The sequence below is a fragment of the Mus musculus genome, chromosome 13 (assembly GCF_000001635.26).
Source record: "Mus musculus strain C57BL/6J chromosome 13, GRCm38.p6 C57BL/6J".
Classification (NCBI taxonomy): Eukaryota; Metazoa; Chordata; class Mammalia; order Rodentia; family Muridae; genus Mus; species Mus musculus.
In genome coordinates, this window is record NC_000079.6 from 45,501,560 (window position 1) to 45,525,455 (window position 23,896).

A 23,896-nucleotide genomic window follows, 5' to 3' on the forward strand; every position below is an offset into this window, starting at 1 on the left:
AGGGTAGCGGTGTCTCAGCTTTCGCCTGTGTCATGGACATCTTTGGATCATTTCTCAGGTTCTTTCTCTTGATCCCACATAAAGAAATACAGTAGTAGATCCACAGTTTAAACCTTCAAAAGAAAACGTCCTCAAAGTTTGCCTGTAGCTATGAATCTGTAAAAAAAAAAAAAAATGATGATTTTAAAGGCATAGAATTGAAAATTGAAAAGTAGTGAAAAAACCAACTGTATTGAGACACGGCTAGGCATTAGAACATGAGCAGAGTATGAGTAGTCATTTGAGTTCTGGCTCCGAAATGCACTGGATAGCAAGCTGTCCCAGGACAGTCAATAGATGCTAATGTTGGAATTTGAACTGAGAGACCTCAAGAATTGCAGTGAAGTGCGCCGTATATGTTCCCTGTTCAATTTCAATGAGAAGTTATTGGAATGTCTTATTCATGAGCCAGCTAAGACTCACAGACTCTAAGAAACTGGAGTAACACAGATGTCCTGTGACACGGGCTATGTCAGAGGAGCTGTACAGCAGGGGACAAGGCTGTCCTTGATTTAGCTCTTACCTGCCCAGTTCCTGTTTGACCTGCGTGAGTTTTGTGAGCCTTCATTGTCTTGTCTGTATATATGAAAGTGATAAGGACCAAGGAGATAATGGCATAGGGTTTTGTGAGGATGAAGCCAGAAAAATAGAAAAAAAAAAAAAAAACCAAGACAAACAAACAAACAAAAAGCCTGGCATATAGAAGAGTTGGTGTTAAATATGAGCTTTTGGTGTCTGAGAGGGAAAGTTTTTGACTCATTCACAGAAGTAGCCATCTGGGCACTTGTTTTTTTGTTTAGGCTATTACTTAAAATCTAATTTAAGGGCTGGCAGGATGGCTCAGTGGGTAGGGCACACTTGGTGCCAGATCTGATGACCTGAATTCAGTCCCCCAGATCCATGTGATCCCTGCCAAGGTGGGTTGTTCTCTACCCTCCACACGTCCCCACCCCCCGCCTCCACACAAATGAAATAAATGTGATTTTGCCTTTAATCCCAGCACTTGGGGGGCAGAGGCACTCGGGAGGCAGAGGCAGGTGGATTTCTGAGTTCGAGGTCAGCCTGGTCTACAGAGTGAGTTCCAGGACAGCCAGGGCTACAACAGAGAAACCCTGTCTCGAAAAAAAAAAAAGAAAGAAAAGAAAAGAAAAGAAAAGAAAAAGAAAAAAATTCATTTGTGCCAAAAAGATAAAGCAAAGGCAATGAAGTAGGTTTTCTTCCTAATGTACCAATAACGCGACTCCTTGCTGCTCAACCAGCATTTATGAAAATCAATAAATGACTCTGGACAGTTGGCTTCCTGTCTTACCAAGCACAGTGATCACCAGGAATCTGGTGATACGAACATTTCACTCAACACCCCTGGGTGGGTGGGGTCCAGCTTTTGAACCTGTGTTTTGAGCGAGGCTGTGGAGAAGCTGGCTGTGTGGCCCAGATAATGAACATATGGGTGTAGGCTTAGATTTTTCAAAACCTACTTCAATAAGGGTTCTTTAACCTCCCGTCTAGCCCACTACCCACCAGAGGTAGTGGAAAAGAAAGGTTAATAGGAAAACAGGGCTTGTGGACCTGCTTAGAAATAGTTCTTTGGGGATAGCCCAATCTTCATTATTAGTCCAGTCCTCTAGCAAAATACCAACACTAACCAGCGGCAGCAGTTTGATCCAGAAGAAGTTGTGAGGCTCTACTGATGGGCCCAGAGTCTTAGAGAGAGGCAAGAAGCTGGGCGAGGCAAACCAACGCCAGAGCCTCCTCCCTCTGTCTGTGGGGTCATGTTCTTTCTAAATGTCAGATGTCCTCTCACGTGTCCATTCCAGCAAAATGTTCTTTCACCTGTCTATCACAGCAAAATGTCACATGACATAACTGAGTTTCCAAAGAAACCAGAAATTTCTACCTCATATGGGTGTCCATAAGGCATTTAAGACACAGACAGAAGCAGAGTCCAGCATGGTAAACCAGTGGAGTCAAGGCCTTACAAACAGGAGTGACTCAGAATCAGCTCTATTGTGGAAAAATCCCACCCCGGAACAGGCAATATGGGAAGAGCCCCATGGCTTCTGCAGGACTTGCAGAGAGCTATGGTACTTGAGTCCCCTCTTCTCCAGTGATTGCACATAGCCTCCATAGCTCAAGAAGGGGCCTCAAGTGTCTTGTACATTTCCTAAGCTCCTAAATATCCTCTTCTCTCCAGAAGGGAATATTTCAATCTGGAGGAGACAGCTCTACCAATGCATGGGAAAGAATTAGAACCCATAGCAAGTTGTTTTATTTTGTTTTTGTTTTTGTTTTTTTTCAAGACAGGGTTTCTCTGTGCAGTCCTGGCTGTCCTGGAACTCACTCTGTAGATCAGGCTGGCTTCGAACTCAGAAATCCACCTGCCTCTGACTCCCAAGTGCTGGGATTAAAGGTGTACAGCACCACTGCCGGGCCCATACCGAGTTTTAAAGGAACATGATTTTATATCTGAGGAGAATAGAATATTATTCTATTATCTAGAATATTCCAGAAAGAAAAGGTATGGCCTCAGAGAACTTCTGCCTCTTCAGTACCAGAGAGTATCAGAGGACAGATAGCTTAAGTCAGCTTTTCCTTTAGGACAATGACTACGACAGAGCATACAGAGCCTGCTTGTTTCTTTCATTTCTATGTTGGGCTTCCACGGCTTGTAAAGGGTCATAAATATTTCACTGGCTGGACTGATGGTGGTAATGTTCCTTCTCTTTGGTAAGTTTGATTTGCTTCCAGGAACATGCGTGAACTTCCTGTGGGGTAAAGATCATGAGAGCAAATGGGATGGGCTAAGACCTTGATCATTTGCAGACACTTGTGTTAAATGTCACTATGGAGCAACAGTATTTTCATGGTCAGCTGAACCACATGCTAGTTCGCAAGGAATGGGTGAGGCTGTCAAGAACAGGAAGGAAAAGGAAGTGGTTCTGAGCAGGATAGAAGGATGATGGGAAATTATGGAATCCTGGGGAGGGAAAGGAGCCCCATATCCTGGCTGAAGTCTCCCACCAGCTCAGCCATCTCAGCATGATTGTGGAGGTTTGAATGAGGGTGGTCCCTACAGACTCACAGATTTGAATGCTTAGTTATCTGGTAGAGGACCTGTTCAGGGAGGATTGGGAGATGTGGCCTTGTTGAAGGAGGGGTGTCCCTGGGGGTAGGCCCTGAGGCTTCCATTCACCCCACTCCCAGTTTCTTCTTCCCCCATCCCCCTTCCCTCCCCCCTTCTCTGCCCCTGCCTTGTGCTTGTGGATCAAGACATAAGCTCTGGTGCCTGCCTGCCTGCCTGCCTGCTCCTGCTTTGATAGTCATGGACTCTAACCCTCTGAAACTGTAAGTCCCAGATAAACTTATTCTTTTGTGAGTTAACTTAATTGTGGTGTCTTATCACAGCAATAGAAAACTAATTCAAGACATTTGTTTAAAATGTTTCTCCTTCTCTGGCTGTGGACCTGCAATTTTCTATGATACCAATGATATCAATATGATCTATTGATATGATACCTAAAACTACCTTTAGAGTAAAAGGACATGCCCCAGAACAGCTTTTAGGATTGTCTTATCAGATTGTGGTCTGTAAGGTCTGTAATGACTGTTAGGCATTTCCTTAATTAGTGATGGATGGGAGAGGGCCCAGCCCATTGTGGGTGGTGCCATCCCTGAGCTGGTGGTCCTGGGTTCTATAAGAAAGCAGGCTGAGCCAGCTATGAGGAGCAAGCCAGTAAGCAGCACCCTTCCATGGCCTCTGCAATGGCTCCTGCCTCTAGATCCCATCCCTGTTTGAGTTCCTGTCCTAATTTCCTTCTATGATGAACTGTGATGTGGAAGTATAAGCTGAATAAACTGTTTCCTCCCAAACCTGCTCTTTAGTTATACTGTTTCATTGCAGCAGTAACAACCCTAACAATTTTTAAATTTTATTTATTTATTTATTTATTTATTTATTTATTTATTTATTTATTTATTTTGAGACAGGATCTCTCTATGTAGCCCTAGTTGTCCTGGAACTCACTATGTAGATGAGGCCAGCCTCACAGAGATCTGTGATCTGCCAGTTTTTTTCTTCTGAGTGTTGGGACTAAAGGCTTGCGCCACCACCATGCCCTAACCTTTCCTTTTAACCTATGAAAATACTTGAGTCAGATACCCTCAAGGTCACCCAACTGGAACGTGACCAAGTTTTCAACCTAGACAGAGGCCCCAAGACACTTCATTTACGTAAGCCTTGTTTTGTTTTGTTTTGTTTTGTTCTGCTCCTGTGTTCATCCCCCCCCCCCCCCCACACACACACACATACACACTTTTCTGCTTTAGCTGGAACACTGGTCATGCTCATTGCCACTGACTGACACAGTCTCAAACCCACCCCCTCTTTGGATAATCACCCAATGGTTTCTTCTTGAGCACACTGGAGGCCTGTCTCAACACTTGGTGGGCACACTGAGAGGGGAATTAGGGAAGCCAAAACTTTTAGCCTTTTGTAAGTAAGGGCACAGTAAAGAAAGCTCCAGGATGGTGAGTTTTCATTAGTTCTGGAGAAGGTTTTTGTCTTAGTCACCGTTCTGTGGCTGTGAAGGACCAACCAAAGCAGCTCTTATAAAAGAAAGTATTTCTTTGGAGCTCGATTACAGTTTTGGAGGCTTAGTCCATTACCATTATGCCAGACAGCATGCCAAGCAGATGGAATGACCCTGGGCCTCAAAGCCCACCCCCCACCCCCCAGTGACATACTTCCTCCAACAAGGCCACACCTCCTAATCCTTCTAATCTCTTCAAAAAGGTTCACTGTTCACAGGTTGATTACTAAGCATTCAAATATGGGAGCCCATAGGGGCCATTCCTGCTCAAACCACCACACTTTTTATTGTAGATAAGAAAGAAAGAACAGCCAGAGGCACCTGGAGGAGTCCAGAGCAGAGAGGAAAAGAAGACTGGTTGTGGATAGGCTTTTTGTGGGGAGGATAGAGAAAATAATGGGGGGGGAGAAGAATAGCAAAAATGATGAGAGACTCCTACCCTCTACAAGGAGGAGGTGGGAGAGCAGGTCAGCTGGAACAGCCTTGGAACTAGCATAGTGGAGGGTGAGTTGGGGAGGTGAGAACAAGAAGGCTCTCTATCACAGGGGCCTTGACATTTCTTACAAATGTGTGTTACCAGAGGAGCCTGGAGGTTGACTTTGGTCTGTGATATGTAATCATGGGTATATGCCAAAGAAGGTGGCCCTTTCTCACGTATTCCGAAAGAATCCTGCATGTGAGCTCTGATCTCCAGCAATCTTTTTGTCTACCTTGCCAGCATTCAGCAGGAGCTAAGCATTTGACTATCATTTTGGACCAAGTCAGTGAGCTCTCTGCTTCTCCCTCCTTAGAGGGGGTTTGGGAATTCACTTTGGAACACATATGAAGGCCATACTCTACAGCCAGGCTTAGTGGCTCATGTCTTTGGCAGAGGCAGGCAGATCTCTTGTGAGTTTGAGGCAGGCCTGGTCTACATAGTGAGTTCCAAGACAGCAAGAGCTACATAGTGAAACCCGGTCCTAAACAAAACGGAACAAAACAAAACGTACTCTCTGGTCTCCTAACCTTCTCCTTTGGTCACCCCTATGAGTACGATCAGGGTATACCCCGGGGAATGGGAGACTTTGTGCAAGTCTAATCCGCACCCATTTCGCAGCTCAGCCCAGGTCAGAGCTCTCTAGGGTGCTGCATGGCAGAATCCAGGCTCACTGCTAGACTCAAGCAGAAGGAGGGGGCGCTTAGGCAGAGAGAACTGGGCCCGGGGCGGGGCTCAGCTCAGAGACCCGGGATGTGGGCGGGACCTGGAAGCCGGGGGCGGGGCGCTCCCTTGGGGCGCCTGGCGTTGGGGAACGGAGCTGGGGGCTCCGGGTGCGCGGGCATAAGAACAAGGCGTGCGCACCGGGTTCGCGGAGCACCAGTCTGCGCACAGCCACCCGGGCGCCACTGTACGCACGCGCCCCGCAGCTCCCGGCTGACGCCGGCCTTCGCACCGCCTCCGCCGCAGGAAGCTACCGCGCACCGCTAGCACCATGCCCCGCATAGACGCGGACCTTAAACTCGACTTCAAGGATGTTCTGCTGCGACCTAAGCGGAGCAGCCTCAAGAGCCGATCCGAGGTGGGGCCGCTGGCATACCGCCTTCGGGTTGGCAAGGGGGAAGTGGGTGCAAAGGGAGGCACAGGGTGCCTTAATTGTGCCCGAGGCAGGGGCGTCACACCCTTTCCCCCACCTGAGAAAGGGGGAAGGCCAGTCGGTTTTCTCTTACACCTGGATTGTCTCTAGTTAGGGCCAGTGACAAGGGGGTGCTAGTTCGGGCCTGGAATTATAAATGCGTCTGCCTACCGGTGGTGGGCTTGGGGAAGTTCACACTGACACAGAGGAGCTAAGATCAACCAACCGAATGTCCAGTGACTTTAAAAGGAATGGTCTCAGGAGAGGCGCTCCGGGGAGGAGAGGAAACAGTGGGGCTAGGATGAAAGGAAGGGAAATACAACTGCAGATTCAAGCTTGGAATTTGGAACAGTGTTTCCTGGCGCTGGGACCTGCCTCTGCTGATTTAGCATCAGGTCCTGTGTCTGCGAACCGGGCGGAAAAGCCGGGCGCTCCCGGCAGGCACTTCTTTTCTTTTCTCTTTTCTTTTCTTTCTTTCTTTCTTTCTTTTTTTTTTTCTTGAGTTTAAATGGTCTTGCAGGAGCTGAGCTGGGGACCTGCTTTTTGGTGGCACTCTGCGGTACTGGACAGCTTGCAGTTCCAGCCCAGAGTAATGCAAGCGGACAGCGCTGGGGTGAGGGTCATTTGGGCCATTTGGAAGTTAGTTGTACCATGATAAGATGAGCGCCTGGGAACAGGTGGAGACGGGAGACGGCCGAGGTCAGACCTTGAAGGATAAATAGTTTTCTAGAAAGGCGGAGCTCGCTGGTGGAGTTGTTCCTGAACCGTGGCTTGGCTCTGTTGGGGGGAGTTCAGGAGGAAGAGCCTGAAAGGACAGGGGCGGGGGTTGGGGGAAGCTAAGCCTGCCTGCCCGCCCCATCCCTTTTGCTCAACAAACAAGACCATAAATAAATCCCCTCAGCAAACAACTCGCTCCGGTGCCCAGGCCCGACTGCAGTGCCTGCAGCTGCCAGCTGAGGGTTGGTATGAATTAGGACTGCCTTCTGGGCTAGCCAATGAGAGAGTAGAACTTTCCTGAAGCAGGGGTATTGGCAGCTTGGAGGCAGAACTGGACCAGGCAAGACTTGGGGGGTGGGTTAAGGGGGAGTGATGGACTCTTACCCATCCAGATTAGATGCCACTGGGGCTGCTGGTCATCCTGTGCTTTCAGATGCTAAAAAACAGGGCAAACCCTTGGAACAAAAATAAACACTAGAGAACCCCCCCCCCTGCACCCACCCCTACCCCCGGAGTGTTGAATAGAAACTAGGAGCCAGTAAATTCCTAAACCCAGGTCAGGATGAAGTGTTTGCATTCTAGGCTGACTAATAATTTGGTGGCTTCAGTGTTTGTCTGTTTTTTTTTTTAATGTTTGTTTAAATTTTAGTTAGACATGAGCCACTTATTTATAAACACATACACGTTTATCCATCCACAGCAAGGGTCTATGCATTTTCTGAACTAGCAAAGCTCTTGAGAAAGGGCAGTGTTAATATTTACGTGAGCCGTATGATGTCATGCAACCCCTGGTTTGGGGCTGATGGCCTCTCTTAATGTCCCAGCCTGGGTTGAATCTTGGAATCTGTGTATACCTGTCACAGTGAGAATTGTGCCCTAGAGGACTGTTGTCTCATATTGTAGCTTTTGTGAGAGAACTACCTGGATTGGCTCTTCCGATTGTTTGTGGTCTAGCCTCCTGTGGCTGGCCACTCCTGCCTGGTGGATGAGCTCACATAATGCCACTTGCTTGCCTGGCACTGCAGAAGGGGCTGCCTTGGCCTCTCTACCGTTCCAGCTCAGCGTTTCTCGTGCTATCAGGCAGGCACAACCAGGGGCTTGAAGTGAGTTCGCCCAGGTAGAAATAATATGTAGAAGCGGATTGGAAACAGTGGGGTAGATAGGCAATTAACATTTCAACAGCTTTGAGGGGGAGGCATAAGAGAAAATGGATACCAACTAGAACAGAACCTGGCAGGGATGGGTTTTTACCAATGCAGCAGTTTGTTCAGAACCAGACCTGATTCATCAGCTTACAGGAAATGAAATTTGTTCCAGAGGCAGGGGGACAGGGAGAGTCGTTGCAACTAGGCAATGCATTTATGGAGGAGCAGGCTAGTCATCTCCCAAGTCTATCTAGCTCAAGGTATCAAAGATGGAAGTGCCACAGGGTTTGTTGCCTGAGTTAAGATTTTTGGATTTCTCTGAAACACACGAGGCAACCATCATTCCATGGGACCCAGTACTGGCTTTAACAACCCCATCCCAGTTCTTAAGTAAGAATTTCTGCTTGTGTGAACATATTTATGCATGCTTTATATGCACACACGTGTGTGTGCAGATGCACTAGTGGTGACCAAAAGTCAGCCTCTGGTGTTATCCCTCAGACACTCAGGCACTGTCCACCTTTTAAAAGATTATTATGATGTCATTTTTGAAGCAGGAACTTTTGCTGACCCCCCGCCCCCCCCCCCCGAACTCGTGGAGCAGTCTAGTCTGGCTGGCCAGCAAGCTCCAGGGAACTCTGCCTGTTTCTGCCTCCCCAACCCTGAGGATTATAAGTGTGCCTCTATACCCAGCTGTTTAACTTGAGTTTTGGGGAATCAAACTCAGATTCTCATGTTTGTATGGCAAACGCCTTAGTGACTGAGCCGTCTCTTGGGCCCACAAGAGTTTGTTTGTTTATTTGCTTGTTTGTTTGTTTGTTTGTTTTTAACTTTGAACATGTGAACACCAGATTTTGAAAGTTGGGATTGGAGAATATGCACTGTAGAGAGCCATCTGCTTGTCCTAGGACAGGGCACATGCAAATGGCCTTCCATCCGCTTACAACCCTATCACGATTGTTGGACCATTGAAGAGAGATAGGTCTAGCAGTCCCCATCTGTGACAGGCTGGCCCACAGGGGACAGAGAACAGGACAGAGTGGAGAGAATCTACAGTAAAAGGGGGCTCCATTAGTCTCAGTTCTGATCCTGTGTATTTTCTTACCTTGGCATTGTGTCGAGAGCTTGCTCCAACTGGGAACTACAGAAGAGGTGGCTCTACCATCAGGCTGGTTTGTTTCCTGGTTAGGCAGGCTGGTGGTCTCTGAGTTGTGTCTATGGGGTAGGTTTCTTTTGAGAGCTGTTTGTGAGGCAGTCAGTACCTCCCACGAATGTCTCCAGCTCTTGCTGGCTACTTTTGACCCTCCTCAACATGTAAATGCCCAAATCTAGCCCCTAACTTCAGCCCTGTAACTTCACCTTTGTTCTCCTTTGGTGTTCGTGTGTCCAAGTGTTTCCCTTTTGATAAGAACATTGATAAGGGTTTTTCTAAACCCTAGGTGACCTCAACTTAACTTGGCCACTATTCTCAAATAAGGTTCCATTTCACAGGTACTAGGGTTAAGAGTTCAGTACCATTTGGGGGAGCCACAGTTTAACCTGTAACAGCCTATTTAAACTTTGTTTTGTGGTGTTAGAAGGCCTGCCCAGATTTGTTCTTCCTCACGAGTGCCTCGGAATCACCGAGGGAGGCACTCTAAAATATAGTGTCCAACACGGAAGCTTTGACTGATGCAGCTTGGGAGAGGTCTTGACATGTTTGCGGAGATCATCACCGTGTGAACCGTGGGCTCCGGCTCTAGATGCCCTTTGCGCTGAGGGACTGCGCGGCTCACAGTGGTGCTAAGCTGTACATGCACATTTCAGAAGCACAAGAACCCGTGGAGAAGCTTCCTGGGGGGTCACGTCAGTATCCAGAAAGGCCTGTCCCAGGGAGTCAGGATACTGGAATTCCCTTCCCAAGCGGCTGCAATCTGATCCTGAGGCCTTTGTGGTCCATTTCCTGGAATGTTTCCCCCAAAGGCTAACCATGCTTCTGGGGCATCCTCTCCCACTCCAGAGTCAAGTGGCAGTTGTTTGCGATGGTGTTGGTGGCAGTCCATTGGGCTTAACATACAGACATGGCCTCACTCAACCTTAAGGATTTGGGAAGGAAATGTGTGTGGGTGGGTGGGTGTTCCCGGTACTGTCCTGTACCTTTCTTGCCATGTCCATGCATGATTGCTTTGTTAGGACAGTGTAGCATATTTCCTGTAGTGGCTCCTTAAGCTTAGCTTGGCTCGCTCATTACATTACATGCAACTGCCCATAAATGTGGCTGTGTGTACTTTAGACCTGCGGAGTGCTGGGTAATGATCAGACTGACCCAGTAAAGAAAACAGAAGTCATTTTAGGTGGTGAAGGGGGGGGGGAAGTTTTTGAGTTTCTGAGTGGGTATTTTGGGGTGCTGTATCTGGGGGGCATTCAGCAGCTGTGGTAGAGTAAAACCCTGGGAGGTTGGAGTAAACTATTTATCTCTGTGTGAACAAGAGGACTGTGTGTGTGTGTGTGTCTGGGTAGATAAGGTTAGGACAGATAAGTTCATTTCTCTTTCTTAGAATTAAATATCGGGAAGAATCTGCCTTATATCATTTGGGAGGGAAAGGTTTGCTGGCAGAGCCTAGTGTCTGCTAAACACAGGTTTTACTGCTGAACCCCATACCTCCAGTGCCAGGAATCTGCCTTGCAGAGATAGGAAGTGAAGGGTTCATTGTCAAGGTTGAGTGAGTGTGTGTGTGTGTGTTTGTGCATGTATACAGGCATGCATGCGTGCGTCCTGCAGATAGGTTTTGGTATGCCAAGATATATATTGTGATCTCAGCTGGGGACAGAGTGCAGAGGCTCTTGTACATGTTAGACAGAATTAAAAGAGTATTTGAGACCAGGAATTCTGTTTTCAGTCTGGACCCAAGGATGGGAGGGGGCTGTAGTAGTGCGGAGCAGAGAGGAATGGCCTCCCTCAGACATCCTGCAGGGTGTCAGCCTGGCTTGCTTTACCAACAGAGGAAGTTCAGTTAGAGAGGAGACACCATCTGGGAGACTCATGGGAAGGCAGCGACTCACTTCCTCTCTCCGCCCACCATTTAAGGCTAGCCTTCTGGACTTGGAGAAGCAAGAGAGCACAGAGAGGCTAAAGGTCTGGGTTGCAGCACAGTGTGCTCTGATTTAACTCAGACCGTGAAGTGCAAGTTAGACAAAATGGAAAAGGTAACCATTTGGAGCCGGCTGGTTGAAGGCAGCGATTGTCTGTGCTCGCAAACCAGGGTGCACGTAGGATTAAAGTTCAAACTTCTCCTCATCAGTTCATCCTGGCCACAGAGTCCAGTGAAAGCAATGAGTGATAGAGAGTATTTAAAAAAGGGAATCTATTCACATGCAGTGTGCGTGTGTGTCCACACACATGTACTTACCTGTGGGTAGTGTGTGCGCAGTGTACATATGGAGGTCAGAGGACAACCTTCAGTATGGAGCCTCAGGGTCTTCCTATCTTTTGTTTGACACAAAGTCTGTTGTTGGCCTGGAACCTCACCAAATTGGTCAGGCTAGCCAGACCACTTCCTGCATCCTCACAGCACGGATAAAGATAAAAGGTATGCGTGCGCCTGGCTTTCCCGTAGTACGTTTTTATGCTTGCAAGGCAAGTTCTTTATTGACAATCTCCTTTACCAAGATTCCTCCTGACATGGCTGAGTGATTAGTAATACCAATGAATGTTAGTGGGAGGAACTGGACTTGGCCAAGAAAGCTGGAGCCAGGTATATGAGTAGATCCGAAGGGGCCAAGGCTGCCCTGTAGAAGCTGTCCGAGGGAGAGGGGGTTCGGATCTCTCTTTCCCCTTGGTATCTCACTTGGTATCTTCCTTTAGTCAAACCCAGGCAGACATGAATTTGAGAAATGGGAGTGGCTGCTCTGTGATAAGCTCAAGCACAAGACCTTCCTGGGTCACAGGAGTAATTCTGACTCCCCCCAGCTTCTTGGGGGGACCCAGGCAGCTCTGGCACGTGATTCTGCTAAGCCCACAGTCCTGCCTGAGCACCTGACTGGATTCCTGACAGCTCACAGTCAAATTCATGCTCAGGTTGGAGTTCCAGGAGTGTTGGTGGGCCCTCCCTGCAGCTGTCTGCAAGGCAGAGGAACACACTTGTGTCTCTGCAGAAACAGACAGCTGCATTGCACTTCCCCACTGCTCATAGTTACAAAGCTGCCTGCAGAGCCAAAAGGCAAAGGGATTAAGGAGTTGTGGCTCGGTGCTGGGAAATGTGTAGAGTGGTTCAAGGTGAACAGGGAGATGGGAAGGACCTGACAGGAGGAGGGAGGAGGGTCACTGTTGTTAGAGTGGATGGAGTTCCCTAAAAGAGGGATGGACCATTCAGTGCGTGGGGGTGGGGGTGGGGGAGTCACTGTGTGTGTGTTTGTATGTGTGTTGTGTGAGACTGGGTGAGGAGAGAAGGTGGCAGAGGGATTGGCGGAGAGGGGAGTGATGAAGGGGAGACCTCACATAGATCTTGGGCTTCCTGAAAGAATGTCTAGTGTCTTAGTTGGATGTGGGGACAGTGGGACTGTTTAAACTTCTGTGTGTGGGTATAGCTTACTACTTGGTTTCCTTGGGGCTGTCCTCACTTTGGAACACTGGGCCTATGAGAGTCTACTGGCTGAGGGGTAGCTTATCTTTGGTGTCCTTCCCTCCTGCTGTGATCGCTGTGTTACATAAGAGCCAACTCATTTCTTTCCGGTGTCCCCCCCCACCCCCCAACAGGTGGATCTTGAGCGAACTTTTACATTTCGAAACTCGAAGCAAACCTACTCAGGGATTCCCATCATTGTGGCCAACATGGACACTGTGGGGACATTTGAGATGGCTGTGGTGATGTCACAGGTGAGAACTCAACCACTTTTGGGGAGAATAGGGGTGTCAGGTGCCTGGTCTCTCTCATTCTTTGCCGAGTCTGACTGTTGCAAGGAATATATCTTTCCTGCTTCTGTAGTCCAAAGATCTGTCCTGTCTAAACCTCAGTGAGATGGTCTAGTTCTGGCTCTGGATCTTCTGTGAAAATGCCTGTGATAGGTTTAGAAATTAGGCTTTCAAAAAAGAAGTTAGGCAACAGGATGAAAGTCATATTGGAGAGGAGCCATCCCTTTAAAATGAAGACAGTCAGTTTGCATGTAATATTTAACACATGTGTTAGAGAGTGCTTTTTGTTTCTACCATAATGTGTCTCTCAATTCGTATCATAACTCCATGGGGTAGGCTCCTTTTGCAGATGAGGAAAGTCAGGCAGACAGAAAACGAGGAGGGACATCTTGCCCCAGGGCCTTCAGTCAAGTAGACAGGCAGGACATAAACCCAGAGTGACTCCCGAGTGTGCAGGACACATCTCTAAATTGGGTGGATTCCAAGGCAAGTTCAAGGTTTCTTTTGACTCTCGCCTTGACCTCAGGGGAAAAAATAGAGGAAACGCCAGCTGTAGGTATTTGCTTCCTGACAGACTTGTGTGTGGGGGGTGGGAGTCTTCCACATTGGAGACTAGAGGGCCTCTGGAGGATGAGCACGGGAACTTTGTATCTGTTTCTGCTGGTCGTGTCTGCCAAGCACAAAGCTAAATGCAATTAGTTAGAAAGCTGCTCGCTGTGGGTGGCAAGTCTGATCACAGGAGGCACTGGGAGGCATCATTAGGCTGCCATGAGGAGGGAAAGATTCTCAGATTATGAGCTCAGAAAGTGGAGGGTGGGGGGCATTCACCTGACTGAGGATTGGTGGTTTGTCACCTCTCAGTCTCTGCCAGAAGCGGGGCTGAGGCAAATACATGAATCGCTAAAGGAATGTGATGTCTTCCCCCCACCCCACCCCCGATCTTTTCCTTGCTTTGTCATTAATAACTGCTTGTGATGAATTTTAGTGTATGCTGTAGTGTGAGAAAGTTTCTCTGTAGGTCCGTGTGTTAAAGGGTATTTCTCAGGGTGGTACTTTTTTTTTTAACAGCAGAGCCTTTAAGAGATGGTGTCTGGCAGGAGGTCTTTAGGTCATTAAAGGTGTGGCCTTGCAAGGGATTATGGGATTCCAGTGTCTTCCTCTTTCCTTTATTCCCCGGCTAGGCATATAAGGTGAATAGTTTTGATCTGTTCTGTGTGCTCTTGCCATGGTGGGCTGACATGCCCCAGTCCCAATAACTATGGACCCTTCAATAGACCAAGCCAAAATGAATCTTTCCTCATTATAAGTTAATTACCTCAGATACTTTGTTATAGTGACAGCAAGCTCACAGTTAAAAGGGTGTGGGGCTCAAGGAGCCACACAGGTAGCCTGGTTTGTCTGCAAACTTGTTATCCACTGAAGAACCCGAAGCTTGCTCTGCCCTTCCCACTTTCATGTGGTTGTTTCCCAGGAACGCCATGGCCTGCACTGGCTGAGATAACCACGTGGGGGTTCTGTGAGGTGTCTACTTTTGGGATCCACAGACAGTGTGGATCTTAGAGCGGGAAATTGGAGGTGTAGGGCGACTCAGAAGTTAGAGGAGAGGCTGAGGAGCAGGGAAATCTCATGCTGGGCCATTGCTATAAGCAACTGCTAAATTGGTCCTCTGCCCCACACCCCTTTGTGAGGTAGGGTCTTGCTATGTTGTGGCTGGCCTTCACCTGCTGCCAATCCTCCAGCCTCAGCCTCCAGCCTACTAAGTGCTGGAGTTTTGGACACGTGCCACCCTACGTAGCTTTGCTATATATTTCTTAAATTTCTTAACCACCCCCTTCCCCATAGAAATGGGTGTGTGTGTGTTAAGAAATACTCCTAATGACAGTAATTCTGTTCAAAGTTGTTCTGAGAATCCAATGGTGTTTGCAAGCCATTGGTCTGATGGTGGTGAAGTCTGGCTCAGTAGCCCAAAACAGCCTCTCTTCTTGGCTTTCAGCCAGAAGTATTTAGGCTGTGAGTTGGGGACGCTTTGGATGTAAGGCAAAGGTCCTTTGGTTGGCTGAGCAGGAGGCTAACTCTCCTGGTCTAGGGGATCGTCTGCCTCTGTGTTCTTGGCCTGCCTTGGGTGTGAGCAAGAGCTAGGTGGGCCAGCTGGTTGGAAATGAGCCCTTATTCCTTCGCTTGCCTTTCAGCAGGGCTTCCCAAGACTGAACACGCATTGTCTGATCAGATCAGAGCAGGGGACCATTTTGCGAGTCATTGCTTCATCGCATACACCTTTGTTTGATTTTGGCTCCCAGGGACGCACTCAGAGCAAACTAGGCGTGAAAGGCAGCCGCGGATGCTTTTGTCCCTGGCTTACCCCACCAGGCCGAAGGGGCGGGGGAAGGGGCGGGGCGGGGGAAATGGGCTCCCCTGGCTCGCTCCTGACAATCTGGTTTTGTTTCCCAGCATGCCATGTTTACAGCCGTTCACAAGCACTACTCCCTGGATGACTGGAAATGTTTTGCGGAAACCCACCCCGAATGCCTGCAGGTATGACACGTTTTACAGGACATGGGCTGAAGGGGGAGGAAAAGTCTGCAGCCATGTCAGAAGTATTTGAATCAGTACCCAGGATGCTAGGTCGCTGCCTGGGCTTGGCTGAGGAAACCCGCCACAGGCACGGAATTACCCATGAGATTGGCTTCACCTTGGGGAGTACATATCTGTGCCCAGAGCCTGGGGAAGGAGCCTTGCTTCCTGCCACGGGGTGCCAGGTGAATCCAATCTAACTGCTTTTTCCTGGCTACAGAGAGTGCATCCTAATGATAACAAGATTATTTCACTACGTTCTAACACCTGCTAGGAGAGCCGTCATTAGAATGATGTGAGAATTGTTAAGAGTGTGGAGAAATTGGGATGCTCATATATATAGTGGGGAGGAATATAGTAGGTGCTGAGGTTGTCTTTTAAACGGCCCGAACATGGTTTAATGTCAGCCTAACACAAGCTGTGGCCATCTGAGCAATGCCTCCTCTATCAGATCAGGCTGGGGGCAAGTCTCTAGGGCATTTTGTTTTTAGTGATTACTGAGGGAGGGCCCAGGTCATTGCAGTTGGGACCATCCCTGGGATGGTGGTCCTGGGTTCTTTAAGAAGGCAGGCTGAGCCAGCCAGTAAGCAGCATCCTTCCATGGCCTCTACATCAGCCCCCGCCTCCAGGTTCCTTCCCTGGAGTTCTGTCCTGATTTCCTTGGGAGCAGACACCAAATAAACCCTTCATTTCCACATTGCTTTGGTGGGGGTGTTTCGTCCCAGCAGTAGCAACCCTGACTGAGACACTCAAGTAGGAAGCATGAGTTACCATATAACTAAAAGCTCCATTCCTAGAAGAAATGAAACCATATATTCACCCATGCACTGGGTCCTAAGTGCTCATAATATTTATAGTAGCCCAGAAGTAGGAAATGCAGCCTACACAACTCAAATGTCTAACTGATGGACAAATAAATGAAATGTATCAATAGGATAGAATGCTATCCAGCCACAGGAGGAATGGAATACTGACTTCTCATGGTGTGAACAAACCCAGAGAGCATTTTGCTGAGTGAAAGAAAACCAAACGCAAGAGCTGCAAGCGTGGTGTCGTTGACACTAGTTGCCCATGCTAGACACTTAGGTGGAGATGTCATACACACTGAGACGGGAAGAAGGAGCTAAAGAGTAATAGATAAGCTTCGATAAGTAATCTAGAGCCAGGCCCAGTGCCATAGCCTATAACCTCCGAAACGTTAGAGGCTTGAGACAGGAGGAGTTCAAAGTCAAGGGCAGCCTGGGCCACAAAGCCTGTCCCTCAAATACAAAAGTACAAGTTTGGGAAGTAGCTTAGGTGGGATTTACCTGGGAGGATTGAAATGTGAGTGGCACCCTACCTTCAGTACCCAGTGCTATCAGAAAGAAAACGAGAGGGGGGGAGGGAGGGAGGGAGGGAGAGAATGAATCAAATCCTCCTGGGAACCAGGAAAATGTTTTTTAATAATGGCATAACTAACCTAAAATTGCTAGTTTAGTAAGGCGATGTCTCAGTTTAAGGTTTCTGTCACTGTGATGACACACCGTGACCAAAAGTAACCCCGGGGAGAAAAGGGTTTATTTCTTCTACGGCATGTACATTGTATAGTCTGTCATCTAGAGAAAGAACTCAGGGCAGGAACTTGAGACAGGCAGGAACTGAACCAGAGGCCTTGGGTGGCTGCTGCTTATGGGCTTATAGTTTGTTTAGCATGCATTCTTATATCACCCGGGACTCCCAGTCCGGGGGAGGGCACTGCCTGTAGTGAGCTGGGCCCTCTCACATCAATCAAGAAAATGTACCACAGGCTTGCCCACAGGCCATTCTGGTGGGAGTGTAGTCTCAATTGAGAATCCCTCTTCTGAAATGACTGTAGCTTGTGTCAGGTTGACACAAAACTATCCAGTATAGGTGTCTTACATGCTGTGCTGCTGTGCCTCAGTGGCCCCGTTCTACTGAGTAAATGATATCATAAGCCCTTCCCATGACATGACTGAGTTCTAAGTTCTACTGGTTCTAAGCTGAAGCCAGCAGTGAGGTCTGGGCCTGCCTCTTTGTGGGGAGGTCATTTGTAATGAGATAATGATTTTGGATGCTGGCATAGCTGCTGTTGCTTTTGCTGTGGTTTAAATAGTTAGGTGTGGACTTTTACTACAGACAGTTGGCTTGAGATAAAAGAATTCTGGCTCAATATAAACTCTTCCATCTTGGATATATTGTTCAGAGTATAGACGGCCCTTGCTAGCTGTTGGGGTCTCAGGCTCCTTGCAGATGCCAAAGTCCTTGGTTGCTCAGGCCCTGTAGTAAACCTACATATAATCTATATATATCCTCTTGTAGATTTAAATCACTTGTATATGACATGTGCTGCTTCATACAATACAAATTCTATGTAGCTAATGATTGCCTATGCATCATATGCATAAAAATAAAACAGCAAAAAAAAATCCACCTCAACCTAGGTGTCACTTTTAAAATACTTACGTTCTGTGTGTTTGTCTGCATGTAATACATGTATAATGTGCATTACATGCATGTCTAATACCCACAAAGGCCAGAGGAAGACGTTGATCCTCTGGAACTGGAGTTATGGGTGTAAGCATTTGCATGGGTGCTGGGAATCGCACCTGGGTCTTCTGCCAGAGCCGTAGCCACTTTTAACCACCGAACCATTTCTCCAGCCCCTGGTTTTATTTATTTGTTCATTTTTGGATACGATGTCTTAGTTTTCCTCCTCTGTTTCTGTGCTGAAATTTTCGGACAAAAGCAGCTTAAGGGAGGATTTATTCTGGCTCACAGTCCAAGAGTACAGAGGGTCATGATGGGGAGTCAAGGTGAGACAGCTGGCCACGTGTGTCCACAGGCAGGAAGCAGAGAGTCATGCATGCATTCTGCTGATCTGCTGCTTCTCTCCATTCACATCCATTCCAGCATCCCACCATCCCAGCATCCCAGCAGCATCCCAGCATCACACCACCTCAGCACCCAGCATCATTCTACCATCCCAGCATCATCCTAGCATCCCACCATCCCAGCATCATCCCAGCTTCATCCCAGCATCCCAGCAAAGGAAAGGTGATACAGGTCTCCCACCTCAGTTCACTCAATCTAGGTAATCTCCCAAAGGCATGCCTATGAGGCCTGTCTCCCAGGCCATTCTAGGCTCTCAGGTGGATAACACTCTCCATGCGTGTCTATGTAGCTATGTACTACACAGGTACAGTGTGGTCCAGATGGACTTGAGCTCACAGAGGATGAATGACCTTACACATGTTTCCCGCCGAGTCATATCCTAGACACGCATCTCCTTAATCTGTACATGATTGTTGCCCTCACTTGTTATTTCTGGAAACTTCCTATGTTGCCCTTCTGTGAGTTTCCCCATATGACACATCGGCACCAGTAGCTCCACACGCAGCACAAAGTTCTACACAGCAAGCTTGAGAAAATGGAGACGAAGCCAAGGGCAAGGTCTCCTGAATATTTTAGAATCTGTTTACTGAGAGGTTTTGTTGCCGAGACCCAGGTTCAAGGATGGGTGTTAAGTCAAGGATAGGGGAAAAAAAAAAAACAACCCATGAATTTAGATCACAGAAGGAGGGAAGGAGCAGGTCTCCTTTACCTCTGTTGCTGTTTGAACAGAGCCTCTGTGTTTGCTCAGGGTAGACCTCGGAGGGCTGCCGGATGGAGGGAGGGTCTTCCTTTGAGTCCTACTGTTCATGGCCATTGTCTGTGCTACACCTTGCCACAGCATGTAGCCGTGAGTTCTGGCAGCGGGCAGAATGATCTTGAGAGGATGAGCCGCATCTTGGAAGCTGTGCCTCAGGTGAAGTTCATCTGCCTGGATGTGGCCAATGGGTATTCAGAGCATTTTGTGGAATTCGTGAAACTGGTCCGATCCAAATTCCCCGAACACACCATCATGGTAAGTCTGATGGGATGCTCTCAAGATGAGGGGCCTGGGAGGCGTGGTGTGCTGGGTCCCCTTCCACAGCTTTTGTTGGAAGAGTATTTGCAAATCCACAGGGAAGAGACAGGTGGACACTAGGGAGGATCAGAAGAACTGGCTTTCCTCTAAGACATGAATACAATCCTGATCGACATTGTCGCTTATTTTTGGTAAATGGCTCCTATTGTCTGTTACCAGGTGTCCCCTGTAAAAGAAGAGGGAGGGGGATCTTCATCACCCCACAATAGAGTATATTTATTTTAAGATTGAAAACACATGCCAGGGTTTTAGTTCAACATGTTGCCCTACATCCTACCCAGGCTTATCAGTAGATAGTTGTACCTCGAGGGCTGGACTCGATGACATAAGCATTTTGTGGGAGTCAAATAATGATGACAGGTTGGGTGAGATGGTGTCATATCTAATACCTTTGTTTTTGTTTGTTTGTTTTTTACTTTTCCTTTTCTGTATTTTCTCAATGACTAGCATCTTTATTTACCTGCTAAAGGTATGTTGACTGCTCACAAGGGTAAACTGACTAAAAGGAAGGGAGGGGTAGGCATCAGAGTCACAGTTTGGATTTGGGGGGGGGGGAAGCCAATCTTTTGTGTTTATTCCAGTCTTTTTTTGGTCTTAGTATGGGATAGAGAGAGTGGCCAGTTCATGACTCACCCCCTGACACCACTGTGATGTCAAACCCATTGGCCTCACATTTCCCTGTCAGGAAGTGGGCACTTGTTCATGGTTTCTGCTAGTGGAGTTCAGTTGTCTCTTTAAGGACCTTTCTTTACTAAGTTTTGGTCTTGCTCATGGTATTTTTACCACAGCAACAACAACAAAAACAAGTAATAAGAAATTACCTCATGGGAATAAGAAGGGGCCACAGTCAAGGTATTCCTCTTCTAAGACGTTCCCTTGTCAACCTACTTTCTTCTGTGAGGTCTCACGGAGGTCCTTTATAGGACCTGTTTCACTCTGAACCTATCAATGGATCAATCCATGACCAAGCCTGCTCAGTCAGTCAACAGGTTCTCCAATCGAGGGAGTGAGGACTAAAAAGAAAAAAAATCAGTTAGACAACATTGTAGCATGACCCCAGTCAATTCTGGGACTGAAGGCAAATTTAATTTTCCCAATCCCCTTTTTATACCATTTTAATTGCATGCAAGTTTGAAGTGCGAGCGGTACAATAAGGAACTAGAAAGACAACCGTCAAGGACCAAGCAAGACAATAAACACAAAGCCCCATGTTTCTAAGGATGATCAAGATATCTGAGCCTACTTCTTTGTTCTACCCTAAAACCAGATTCTTGCTTCCTTGTCATTGGCCAACGTCAGGTCCCTGCCTGAACTTACTTCTTTGGCATGCTGTAATGTCAGATTCCTGTCTGGACTTACTTCCTTGTCATGGCCAATGTCAGATTCCTGTCTGAAGCCCATTTCCTTGTGCTTGGCCAATGTCAGACTCCTGCCAAGTGGCACCCCAAAAGGCTCTCCACAAATCCAACAGTGAAGTCATTACCCTCACGATCCAGTCCCCTCTGAGCAGCACCATCAGCTGAGAAATGAGTCTTCAACACCTAACCCTCCAAGGCATCCCCTCCACTCCCAGGCCTGTACTTCCTGAGATAGACTTCGGGATGATAGAGCTGCCGGGAGAATCTTAGTTGAGCCTTGGATTCCTGACACAGCTCCTCTGAGGACTTACCCTCCCTTGAGCTAAATCTTCATCTGCCTTCTCTCTGTCCTTCATAGCCTTTGCTAAGTTAGTAAGCCAGCCAGCGTGTGTGTTTGAGTCTGTGAGCCACTCTAGCCTCGAACCTTGGACATGAAGCCAAACCAGGCAGGAGCTATGGAGTCTACTGTTCAGGGCTGGCTTCTGACGTGTGAAGCAGTCTTCTGGGACTGAGCTCAGACCTATGGGATCTGACACGATGTCCAGGTACAATCTGAACTGAGATAAGTTGTAAGGACATTCTGCTGGGAATTAGTTAGTGCTTGGGAAAACAAATGTGTGTTTGTTGTACGTGAGAGTTAGAGTTTAGCTTGCTTGTATGTCCAAAAATACTCCGAGTATTTCAGGGAGAGGTCAGTCCCTTCTCTCGTTCCCAGCATCTCAGTAAAGACTAGAAGCGGTTATCCCACATTTACTGCAGACACCCTGATTTGCTCTTAGGTGTGGGGACTTATTATAACACCACATTAACACAAAATATAAAACCTCCTTTGGGAAGCAAGGGAGCCCTGAAGATAAAGACCATCCCTTACGTGGCACATTTAGACTTGTTTGCCCATGATCACCTGCCACTGGGCAGGATCAGAGGGGAACAGTGCCTTCGTTTCTAATTGGGAAGGCCTGTACCAGGGCATGGTGAAGTTGCTGTCCCTTCTTGTGCCCAGCGCCACCCATGAGTACCTAGTTCCACCTGATGCTCCTTTCAGTCGCCTCTGTGGTAACTTTCTTTCAGGCCACTTGGGAGAAAACCTTGGAATTCTAGAACAGAAGCCCTGGCCCTGACTGGGATGTGGTGGTCTTGAATAGCACTTGTCATTAAACTTTTTTTTTTTTCCTGAGACAGGGTTTCTCTGTGTAGCCCTGTCTATCCTGGAATTCACTCTGTAGACCAGGCTGGCCTCGAACTCAGAAATCCACCTGCCTCTGCCTCCCAAGTGCTGGGATTAAAGGCATGCGCCACCACTGCCCGGCTTTGACATTAAACTTAACTTCTCTGATTTCCCGTCAGGCATGTAGAAATCTCAACATGTATTTGTTGGGGATATGATGCCTTTCATGGATTCCATGAGATGAGTGAGGAGAGAAGGGAGGGCCTAAGGCCGCTGTGATCTGCTTGGGGGTCTGCAGGGATCTGAAAGGGTCTGGGGGTGCTCTGTAAGGATCTGGGGGCTCTGAAAGGGTCTGCAGGGGTCTGGAGAGCTCTGCAGGGATCCACATGGCTCTGGAAGGATCTGGAGGGTGGGACTTACCTCTCTTGTCTTAGTTGCTCTGGGGACAAGGAGGGCTTACAGCTGAGGGCCTGTTTATTGCTCTCATGGCATGCATTGCTTACAAAGGATTAATGGGAAATAACATAGGCTTAAGGAGGTGTGGCTCAGTGGTCTTGCTTCACATCTTTGGTAACGTTCTAAATTATGAAAAGTGCATAAACAGGGATGTTTAATGGGTAGTCATAAGTCCTACTCCAGCAACCCTACAGCTCCCCCATCTCCTCCTTCCCCCAACATATGCGTCTCACCTCAGGTCTTCTCCCCAGCTCTGGTTACAGTTCTCCTCTTGGCAGTTGTCTGGTGTTGCCACTTATACATTCCTAAACAACACAGTTTGAGTTGGCCTGTGCCAAGCTCTCCGTGAGTGGTCAGCCTGTCCTTGCAGTGTGCCAGCTTTTCCGTTGGAGATCCTCCCTGCTGTTTTGTCAGCTGTGTCTGTGACTGAAGGCCATTGCTGTTTCCCAGGTGTCTTGCTCAGTCTCCCTCCCCACCCCCTACTTGGTAGCTAGTGGCTGCACCATTAAACTCACCAACTCGGTGCCTCCCTCCAGGCTGCTGCCAAAACACCATAAACAGGGTGGCTTATAAACAATGGAAACTTACTGGAAGTCCAAGACTGAGTATCCAATGTCTGGTGACACTCTTCCTTTATAGGTAACGTGTAGGCATGTCCTCACATTGCAGAAAGGCCGACACATGCTCACTCTTCCCTTTTCTAAGGAACAGTTAGCTCATTCATGAGAGCCCTCTTAAAGGCCTCATCTTTAATCTTACTGCCCTGTTGTTTAGGGTCAGGACACAAAGTTTAAGAGGACACAGACATTCATACCACAGCGCTCCCGAAGTCTGCCAGTGTAAAATGATTATTAGTGTTCTGTTATTTATTAATTAATGTTAGAAATCAACACAGTGGCAATTATTCCTTAACCAGCTAATTCACCAAATAACCACACTTTTTAATATTTCAAAGCCTTAGGCCTTAGCTAGGCAGACTCTGAACTAGCTCATCTAGGTTAACCTGACTACCTAGTTCCATCCAGCCACGTGGCTAGCTAAACCTTCCAGGCCCATAGTCACATTCTTTTCATGTCTCCTGGCAAAAGTGCTTCCTGTTTCTTCTTCCCAGAATTCCTTTCTCCCTCCCAGGAAGTCCTGCCTTCTAGTTCCTGTCAAACTGATTGGCCATGATTTTTATTAAAGCCAATCAGAGACTTCCTTAGGTAGGTGAGGAAGGACAGAGACACAACTTCATACAGTGTACCCCAACATGCCAGCTCACGACCTGAGAGCCCTACGGGGAATTTTTTTTTACTCTCCGTGTTCCTTGCTTGGGAAAAGGAGTTTGAGGACACTAAGAAAAGAAGAATAGTTATGGTGTCCACATGGGATAGTGTTTTGTC

General features: G+C 47.8%; 1 protein-coding gene and 1 long non-coding RNA gene across 5 annotated transcripts in view; one reads left to right on the plus strand and one right to left on the minus strand.

Moving 5' to 3' along the window:
• The first annotated feature begins 5,868 nt into the window (after positions 1-5,868).
• Gmpr (guanosine monophosphate reductase) overlaps positions 5,869-23,896 on the plus strand; it is a 38,959-nt gene continuing 20,931 nt past the window's right edge. Inside the window, exons 1-5 of one of the 4 annotated variants that reach the window (XM_030247352.1) lie at positions 5,869-6,184; positions 12,836-12,955; positions 15,440-15,523; positions 18,473-18,616; positions 19,293-19,466. In XM_030247352.1, the coding sequence (XP_030103212.1) occupies positions 6,098-6,184; positions 12,836-12,955; positions 15,440-15,523; positions 18,473-18,616; positions 19,293-19,466 (609 nt within the window). In that variant the 5' untranslated portion in view covers positions 5,869-6,097. Of the gene's footprint in view, positions 6,185-11,956; positions 12,158-12,835; positions 12,956-15,438; positions 15,524-18,472; positions 18,617-19,292; positions 19,467-23,896 lie in introns of those variants that run through there. The other 3 variants (NM_025508.5, XM_017315562.1, XM_017315561.1) reach the window with 3 other exon arrangements.
• Positions 19,649-23,795, minus strand: Gm34582. Its single transcript, XR_382304.4, has 3 exons — positions 22,745-23,795; positions 20,351-20,542; positions 19,649-19,719 (listed from the first exon to the last, which is right to left on the minus strand). It is a non-coding gene; the product is annotated as a predicted gene, 34582 (long non-coding RNA).